The 9312-nt window shown below is 68.6% G+C and overlaps 1 protein-coding gene across 6 annotated transcripts; it reads left to right on the forward strand.

Moving 5' to 3' along the window:
- The first annotated feature begins 983 nt into the window (after window positions 1-983).
- On the forward strand, window positions 984-8875 carry TEDC1 (tubulin epsilon and delta complex 1). 6 transcript variants are annotated; one of them, XM_060620975.3, is made up of 9 exons: window positions 1177-1420; window positions 1517-1595; window positions 2145-2365; window positions 2631-2786; window positions 3897-3995; window positions 4942-5044; window positions 6405-6491; window positions 6890-7057; window positions 7161-7428. In XM_060620975.3, exons 1-9 carry the CDS (start codon window positions 1280-1282, stop codon window positions 7304-7306), a joined length of 1200 nt encoding a protein of 399 aa, XP_060476958.3. In that variant the 5' UTR covers window positions 1177-1279; the 3' UTR covers window positions 7307-7428. The 6 variants fall into 6 exon arrangements, with proteins under 6 accessions (XP_060476965.3, XP_060476958.3, XP_060476960.3 ...); XM_060620977.3 differs by having other exon boundaries at window positions 2163-2365; XM_060620982.3 differs by lacking the exon at window positions 4942-5044 and having other exon boundaries at window positions 984-1420; window positions 7161-8875.
- The last annotated feature ends 437 nt before the right edge of the window (window positions 8876-9312 follow it).

Below are 9312 nucleotides of genomic sequence, written 5' to 3' on the forward strand. Positions count from 1 at the left end.
CCAGGCCAGGACGCAGGAGAGCACTTCAGGTGGCACACTCAGAGAGAAGACCCGCTGGGCTGGGCGGGTGGCTCAGGGGTGTGGTCTTTATTTTGAAGGCCGCAGGGCGCTACGCCTGGCTCAGCAGAGTGGCCTGCCTGCGGGACCCGGCACGGCGAAGCTGGGGGACCGGCAGTAGTGTCCCCTCCCGCGGGGCAGGTGACCGGCTCCGCGACGGTGTGTGGGGTGGGGATGGAACACAGGCCAAGGAGCGGGCCGCGCGGGAGAGAGGGAGGAGGGCAAAGGTGGGGACCTGGGGCGCCGGACCCGCCGCCGACGCACTTCCTGCGGGCGTGGCCCCCGCCGGGGGGTGGGGGGCGGTGGAGGAAGCGTAGGAGGGTGGCGTGGGCAGGGCGAGGATCGGAGGGCTGGTGGCTCTGTCCTCCCGACCTCTTCGCTGAGGTGTAATTCACGTGCCACACGTACAAAATTCGCGCGTGCCGTCCGTCAGCTCTAACCGATGTGCAGGGTTCTACAGCCGCCCCGCGTGCCCGCGCGCGCCACCTGCTGTGTGGGGCGTTTCCTACGCGCACCGTGGACACGCGACAGCGCTGCGCGCCCGGCGCCTTTCACGAGCCGGGGCGTCCGTGTGCACTGCCGGGCTCTGGGACCGCGGGCGAGCGCTTCGCTGCCCTCCCTGGCACCGCGTCCTCGGCCGCTCCTATGCGGCGGCGGAAGGAGACTTCCTGGGTGCAGAACAGCGAGGCCGGGAGGACCGGGCCGGGGTCCGGGTGTAGGCTTGGGGTGGGAAGGGGGCCGCCCGCATCCCGCGGGAACCCCTGGTGAGCGGGCCGGCCGGGCTCGCGGAGCCACAGGGACGCCCGCGAGGGTCGGCGGCGCCTGGCTGCGTTGCGCTCCCGGTCGCAGGGGGCGGCCGGAGCGCGGCCCAAAGCCCTCCGCGGGTTGCTAGGCTGCCATTTGGCGCTAAGATGGGTGAGGCGCTGATTGGTGGGGTCTGGACGAGGCGGGTGTCGGGTGTCGCAGCGACTGGGCCACAAAAAGCGTACCCCGGAGCTGCCGTCGCCAATTGGCCCCGAGAGCACCGGAAGTGCCTGCGCACTGGACAGAAGAGACTGCACTCAAAGGCCGGGGGCACCGCTCATTGGGCCGACGCTGGAGGCGTGTCTCGACCCGTTGGGTGATTGGGCGTGGGCCTAGCAGAGACGGCACCGGCGCGGTGATTGGACGCTGGGACCCCGCGGCCGCGGCGCGCAATCCGAGGAAAGTCAGTGCAAGCTGCATGGGACGGCGGCGGCGCAGGGTGGACCGGGGAGCCGCGGTCGGGGCCTTGCCCGAGGCCATCGCCGCGCTGAGTCGGACGCTGCCCGCTGGGCCCAGCCCCGAGATCTTCCGCCGCGCCAAGTTCGACCGTCCGGAGGCGGTGAGGCCCGCGGGGCAGGGGGCCGGGTCGGCAGGAGCCGGGGAGGACGCGGGGTGGCGGCCGGCCCAGCTGACTGTCGCTCTTCGATCCCCGCAGGCCCCGGCGCTCTGGCAGCTGCTCTTTCGCGTACTCTCGCCGCTGTCAGCCGACGGCGCCTCGGCGTCCCCAGCCCAGGGTAAGCCCCGCTCCGGCGAGGCCCTGGCTCCGCCCACTCACGCAAGTCCCGCCCCGTTAATCACTCCCCAGAGTGAGGCTCGCCCGGTGGGCCCTGGCTCCTCCCACTCGCCTCGCGGGGTCCCTCTCCTGCAAGGCCCCCTAAACGGCTAGCCCCGCCCCCTACAAGCCCCTTCCACCCACCAGGGGCCGTCCAACTCACGCAAGCCCCTCCCCGGTCAAGCGCGTCCCAACAGGAAGCCACAACCTGTTGGCCTTCGCTCCTCCCACTCACATCACGAGGTCCGCCTCCTGTAAAGTCCCAAACTGGTTAGCCCCGCCCCCCTGGCAAGCCCCGCCTCAGGCGGGTCCCGGCTTCACCCAGTCCACCACGCTCCCAGCTCTGGCAAAGCCCCGCCCACCTCCTAAGCCGTGACCCCATTAGCCTTGGCTCTCTCATCCTGTAAGTCCCCCGATTGTCCCCTCCTAAACCTGGCCTCTGCTTGGGGGTCATGCGGGGGCCCCTAGAAGGTCTGGTGGCGCACTCCTAATGGGTGGCCTCCCTGAGCAGGCGAACCCCCATCTACAGAGGCCCAAGTCCGAGCGGTGAAGTCCGAGCTGCGCTCCCAGGGCTACCCCAGGCGGGCGCTGGCACAGCTCCCTGAGGACGGCTCCCAGGGCAGTCGCGAGCTCCTGCTGGCCTTGGCCTGGCTTCTGGCCCGCGGGCCCCTGCTCGAGCGGCTGCTGGCCCAGACCCGCGTGCGGCTGGGCGACGAGATACCCCTGTGCGAGGTGGGTGTGGGGTGAGAGGGAACGGGGCCGGATCCTGGCTGGGACCCTGGATGCGGTCTGGGACAGCCCTGTGGGGGGCGGTGTCACCCTCTCCACTGCTCTCTCCTCCTCCCCTGCCCTTCCCTTGGGGGCAGTATTGGGTGTGTGCTCACTGGACGTGGGTGTGTGGCACCCCCGAGGACCATGGCACTCATTCCAGGGGCCTCTTTTCCTGGGGTCTCCGCTGGCGGCGTGGGAGCAGGGCGTGACCCTTGTCCCTCTCTAGTGTGAAGCCCTGGCCAGGCCTGGCCCCCCCGTACCCCGTGTGGAAGCTGATGGCCCTGTGGACATACGCCACTTGCAGTGGCTGATGGGAAAGCTGCGGTTCCAGTGGCGGAAGCTGATCACCAGTCAGCAGGAGCAGTGTGCCCTCCTGGGCAAGGTACTGTCACTGGGGACTGTCCCCCGGGGACACTTACTGTCCATACTACAGGCTGGAGCCTGGCCTTTGACTGGATGTGGCCCTTCCCAAGCCTGGCTGGGAGCTGACTGGTTGGCCACTGCCCTGTGGTGGCCCAGAGCCTGAGCCCAGGGCTCCAGGTGGTCCAGGAGGGGTCACAGGGCAGGTGGAGCTAGGCATCACCGGGGCCAGGAGCCTGTGGGGTTGACTTTCCTGTGCCCGGAAGTCATCAGAGGCCTCAGACTCTGTCTCTGAGCCACGAAGTAGGCTCTGGGTGCTGGGGGAGCCGCTGCTGCCTGGGCATGTTTTGGGAAGGAAGGTACCCCCTCCTTCTGCCACATCCTGGGTGGAGGCTGATGGGCAGCGGGCGGCTTCTGTAGAGCTCCTGAAGGCCACTAAGGCTCAGCTGTGGGGCACAGGTCACCCTTACAGGTCCAGTGCAAAACCTGGGCTGAGAGGGGGTTGGGCGGGGGGCCTCAGACTCCCACCGATGTAGGGCTCCTGGATGCTGGGACCCCCCCACCCTGCACGTCTGCCCCCGCAGGGGACCTGTTCATCCCTCAGCTCTTCTCGGGAGCTGCGTCGCTCTGGCTCGGACTGGGCTCCTGGCACTCCTCCTGCTTGGGACATGGCCACGAGTGACCTCCGTGATGCCTTGGGGCCGGGCCTTGCTGGGAAGCCTTCCCTGTCCCCCAGGTCCAGACAGTCACTCTGTGTCCTTGCCGTTGTCTTCGCTGGATCTCCTAGCCCGTCCAGAGGCTGCTTCTCCCACCACACGGACCTGGCAGTCAGTGAGCTTAGAAGCAGGGATGCCCGATTCCAGTTCCGCCACACCCCTGGGAACTGGGCAGGATGGGGAACCTGTAGGCGGCACTGCCCATACCCCACTCTCTGCAGGAGCCTCCTGCAGGGCCCAGGGCCGGCTCCCCAGCGGTGCTGACTATTGTCCTGAGCCTGACCCTGGCCTGCCCTGACCACCTCGGCCGGGCATGGCCCATTTCCTTGTCTGCGAGGCAGGCCCCCAAAGCCTCACCTGGAGCTGGGAGAGGCGCCCCTTCCTACTCAGCCTGGGGTTCACGCTGCCTGTTTCAGATCCACTCATATACCCGCGGCTGCCACAGTGACCGCAGCCTTGGCCACCTGTCTGTTGCCGAGACCGAGCTGCTCAGGGACGCGGAGGGCGGCCAGCAGGTGAGGGCTGGTGCGTGTCGGTGCTGTAGGACTGCAGACGGCGTGAGGTGGTGGGGGTCGAGGTGGGGAGGGTCCTGGGAGGGAGGACCCAGGCGACCGGCTTTGAGCTGTGGGTGACTGCCCCACTCCCCATCTTGCTGGTGGGGGGTCCCAGACATGTCCTCAGGGCCTCCCCCAGCTCCCAGACCATCCGGTGTTGCAGAAATCCAGGCCACGTGGCCGTGTGTGTGCGTGTGGCTGGGCACGGTTAGCGAGAGAGGGGGGCTGGTCTAGCATGCCCCATCCTTTGCTGACTTTCTTTTCAGGAGGCCCCCGTCGGTCATTATTGTTTCCTTCCCTCAGGCTGGCATGGCCAGGACGTCCTGGGACAGGCCCAGGGCTGGCTGTCACTTGACGGTTGGGCTCTGGCTGCTCCAGAGTGTGAGGCTGGCACTGTCCAGCCTGGGGGGCACTTGGCCAGGCAGGTGGGCTGAGGCTCAGGGCTGGTGTGGCCCCTCTTTCCAGGCCCAGCGGACCCCAGCTCGGGAGTTGTGTGCTTTCAGAGAGTTGTGCCTTCCTTTGTGGGGTTGGGGCAGCCACCGGAGGGGGGGGGGGGGGCGCTTGCCAGGCCTGCAGTCCTGGCCAGCCCTCCCAGGCAGGGCTGCGCTCGTTCTCTGGAAGTGCTGAGGCGGTTATCTTGGCGACCTGAGGTGCCCTCGGCAAGGTCCCCTTTTACGGGTGACTCAGCGAGGCCCAGGCTTCCTGCCCTTGGTCCCTCTGGGTTGGAGCAGGGCTGAGGCTGCGCCGGCTTCAGCCAGATGTGGCCTGGGGCCCCGGTCTCTGTGGTGGTGGTGGGTGGGAGCCCGTGGCGCCCCCCCCCCCCCGCCCTTGAAGCTGGGGCGTGCGGGCGCCTCTGGACTGCAGACGGCGTGAGGTCGTTGGGGGTCACGGTTGGCTTCCTCCCGAGGTTTCTGGAGGGGTTGCTGGCAGAAGCCCGGATCGGTGTACCCAAAGAGCCCGCACTCTTGGGATGGGTCCCAGAAGCTTCTGGAGTGATCTATGGTTGCTGTGTGAGTGGCCAGGCGTGCTGCGGAGTAGCTGGACAGTGAGCGTGCTTGGTTACTGGCCGGGCCTGCAGCCCTTCTCATGTCCCTGTGCCTCCCCCCCTGCCCTGGCCACAGCGCAGTGGGGTGCGGCGGGGAGGTGGCTGCCTCAGGAGACTCCGGCACGGGGCCTGCACGTGGGGGGACAGTGGGGGCGTGTTGCCTCTTCCTGCTGTGCCTGCCCCTCTTCCCATAGCCTGGGAGGTGGGGAGCCCCTGGGGACCGTTCCACATTCACTGTGCGTGTGCGTCCAGGGACGTGGGTGCACCTGGCACCCTCTGGGCTCCAGGCCGTGCTCCCCTGGGCCCACAGAGTGGTTCTCTCTGTGCCTGGCTTTACAGCGATGGGCTGGGTCCTTGGCTTGGCATCCAAGGGCGCTCCCCACCTGACCTCCGGACCCCTGGAGCCCCAGGTTCCTGCTGCAGCAGCAAGCAGTCCCCTGGTGGCCCGGCTGGCAGCCTGTTTGCTGTTTGCAGGGGCAGAGCAGGGGTCCCTTCCCGGCCAGGGGAGACCCTGGGTCACGGGTGCCTGTCGTACAGGGCCTGTGCACTGGCCCTCCGTGAGCGGTGGCTTGTCAGAGCTCTTGTGTGGCCACCGTGCTCTGGCCCTTTGTCCTGGCCTCAGAGCGTGCTGCTGCGTTCCCAGGAAGCCCGGTGCACCTGTCTTCCGGAAGGAGCAGTGCCCGTGGCCTGGATGGTAGGCTGGTGGCTGCCTTCAGAGAGGGGCCACAGCAGGTGCAGGCCTGTGGCTTCCTGAGGGGGCAGCGGGGGCGGGATGGAGCGGGTTGGGGGGGAGGAGGCCTCAACAGCACCTCCCCGGTCGGTGGGCCCCCTGGTGGTGGAGGCCGAGGCCGGGGCAGGTGCTGCTGCGCTCCAGCGCGCGGCCACATGTTCCTGCGGGGTCTGCAGGTTTGGGGCTGCCTGAGGCGGGCAGGGGGCCGTGCGGGGTGCAGCTGGGCCCTGCATGCCGTGCCCAGGCCCAGCCTCCGCCCTGCCTTCCTGAGGTTATACGGAGGGTTTCCCGCCCCGAGAGCCTGGCAGGCTGCCCCTTCTGGGACCTCCTCATCTGCCTACAGCCTCCCGGGTGCAGCCCCCCAGTCAGTGAGGGATGTGGGGCAGAGGTCCCGAGTCGACGCTTGGGCTCAGCCCCTGACCCTGTGGGGACGGTGGGTGTCTCTGAGGCCCCAGCCTGGAGGTGGGGCTGCCGCAGGGGGGCGGCTCTGCCATTGCGGGGCCAGGGGGACTGGTGAGCACGGTGGTCGGGTGCTCGGGGCCAGGGGTCCCAGGTGGGGTTCTGACCCGGCCACGGTTTATGGTCTGCTTTGCAGCTGCTTCGGAGGCTGGAGAGCGAGAATGTGTGCCTGGAGGCAGCCCTGCGTTGGAGGCGCCAGGAGCTGGTCTTCTGGCGGTGGATGGTGTGACTGGCTCCCCTCCCTGTCCCGGCCTTGACCACGGCAGCCCCGGGGTGGGGGCGCCTTCCTAGTTCTCGGACAGGAAGAGGAGGTTGGGGGAGGCCCCAGACACACGCAGCCACCAAGCTGGCTTTGCAGGCCGGCTGGCTCTGAGTCTCTGCCTCTTTGCGGATGTCTGTCTGTCCGTCACCTACCCTGCCCAGCTGCTGGGGAGCCCAGACTCCTCAGGGGTCCACAAGTCTGGGTGCCTCCCTGGCTTCCAGCTCACTGTGCCACCGGGGGGGGGGGGGGTGGTCGCTGCCCCCGGGCCTCTCTGCCCTCTGTCCCCGTTGGCTGAGGGGCTGGACCTGTGGTCGAGGCCCGGACAAGCTGCCTGCCACTCACTTGGTCTCTCTCCGCAGGACACAGTCCTGGGCACCTGCCCTCCAGAGGCCTCGCAGCCCACGTTTGTGCCGCGGATCCCCGAGCGGGGGGCTGGCGAGTGGGAGCTGGTGGCCCGCGAGCTGCAGGCCCTACAGGAGGAGTTGCGGGGAGCCGCGGAGCCCCGGCGGGCAGCCTGGGAGGCCAGGGTGAGGGCTGGGGGCTGGTGTTGGGGCCGAGGGGGCCCGAAGGCCGTGTCCTGGGCAGGATGTGGCCGCCCCTGGTTCACGAGCTGCCGTCTGCCCCATGCAGGTTGGAGGCTGGGGGCCCGAGTGGAGTGCGGTGCAGCGGGCCTCACGGGAGGCCGTGGGACTCGAGCTGGCAGCTCTTCAGCGGGCCTGGGAGCGAGGTGGGGCCGCAGCCCAGCCCCACGGGCCCTGCCGGCTGGTGAAGAGTGACGCCGGAGCCTCGGGGGGCCCAGGCCTGCGGGCGGCCCAGGTGATTGAGGTGCTGAGGAGCCGGGAGGCCTGCCTGGAGGCAGTGCTGTGCCAGCTGCAGAGACAGTGTCGGCAGGAACTGGCCAGGCTGGCGGGAGCCCTGCCCGGCCTCATCTGGATCTTGCCACCCGGTCGTTGAGGCCCTGTGCCCGCCTAGAGGGGGACCTGCCCTGACCTGCCCTGGTTGGGCCTCGGAGGGGCAGATTTCAGGGTGGTGGCGGGGACGACGCAGACACAGGGCCCCAGGCATGGTCTCCCTGAGCCCTGGGGCTGTCCCCACCTGGGGCAGAGCCCAGCCCCTTGGCTAGTAATACTGGGGGCAGGCATGACAGGCCCAGTGTGGAGTCCATGGGCCTTCAGGACCAAGAGAGGACCCAGAAATAAGTCGTAGAGACCTCTCTGCAGGGGTGAGTCTCTGTTCTGGCCCTCCCTCTGCCACCCTTCCAGGTTCCTCTCTGGGGCAGGTTGGGGAGGGTCCGGTCTGTGCTCAGGCCCAGGGGAAGGGGATCCTGGGGGGTGGTTGCCGAAGCTGGGCTGGTCCTGTGCTGCGCAGGTGCTGGCGGGTCAGGCATGGCCTGCAACACGGCGTGGGCATCGGGGTCCTTCGGGGGATTGCCCCGCATGCCCCCTACACACTGTGCCCCGGGCCCCTACTGCACACCCCGCCCTGTGGGTGCCTGGTGTGTGCGTGGGGGGCAGGGACGCCGGCTGGGAGCCTGGGGGTAGGGGGCTCTGCTCCTCTCCTGGGAGCGGTGCTGGGGGTGAGGGGGAGGCCACTGTGGACAGAGGGGGCTTTGTTCCCGAGACCGGTGGGGGAGCTGGGCTCGGCCCCGACAAAGAGCCATCTGTGTCTGGGGGATGCGCCCCCAGCTTGCCGGAACAGGCCCCCTCCATCCTGGGGGCTCAGCCTCTCGGCACCCCTCACCCAGCAGGCGCAGACAGCCGCGTCCCTGCCTCCCTTGCCAGGCTCCCCTGTCCTAGGGCGGTTGAACCCCAGGCTGCTGCTGGGCGGGCCTAGGGGCCTGTCCGCGGCCTCCTGCTGCCAGCCAGTTCAGGCCCGAGGACACTTCCACGCCTGGGCCCCTCAAGAACATTCTCTCACTGGCTCTTCCTGCCTGGCTGGCATGTTGCTGGTGTTGCCTGGTCTCGGCCAGCCTGCCCCCACCCCGACCCCCGTCCCTTGGGGGCGTCGGGTTCTCCCCTCCCCACACGGCCCCCTCCCAGCTCCTCACGTGCTCCAGCTGTGGCCCAGGGCCCGCGGGGCCCCGGCCCTCCACCTGCCGCCTCAGTGTGTGAAGTCACTTCTAGAACCCCTGCCTGCTGGGCCCTCCGCCATCCTCCTAGCCGCTGGACAGGACCCTTCCTGGAAACAAGTCACTCAAAGCTCCCTGTCCTCTGTGAGTGCCGTTGAGTCAGGACACCCATTGGCCCCCGAGAACGAATTTTAGAAGCCAAATGCAAACTCGGCGTTCTGGAGCTATCCCTTCTCAAACTGTTCTGTGGACCCAATACAGCCCACTCGAGACCCCACGTGTGTCTGTGTGTCTGTGGGAGTTCGGCGCGGATTCTGAGAGACACGAGGTGCCACAGGCCAAGTCGGGGGGAAGCGAGGCACACTCGGTGGTCCAGGGAGCAGGCTGGGCTCTGACATTGGCTCCTACTGTTGCTGCCACGTTAGCACGCGCTTAGCGGCTCAGAAGCACAGAAGCATGGCCGCCTTCCTGTAGGCGGGGGCGCAGCCATCACGGTCCCCGGCCCCCAGCCCCGGTCAGGGACCTTAGTCCTCTTCTGCACGTGACGTGGCAGGTCCGCAGGCCTGCGGCAGGGCCTGGGCGCCACCCAGCCCCCTGCGGCCCCACGGAACAGATGCAGGCCTGGCCCAGCTAGCTCGAGTACGCGGGTTCTGCCTGGGACAGGCCCGTGCTGCGGGGGCCCAGGGTTCCCCATGGAGATGTGAAGGCAGAGCA

Source organism: Panthera onca, chromosome B3, assembly GCF_046562875.1.
Source record: "Panthera onca isolate mPanOnc1 chromosome B3, mPanOnc1 haplotype 2, whole genome shotgun sequence".
NCBI classification, from domain to species: Eukaryota; Metazoa; Chordata; class Mammalia; order Carnivora; family Felidae; genus Panthera; species Panthera onca.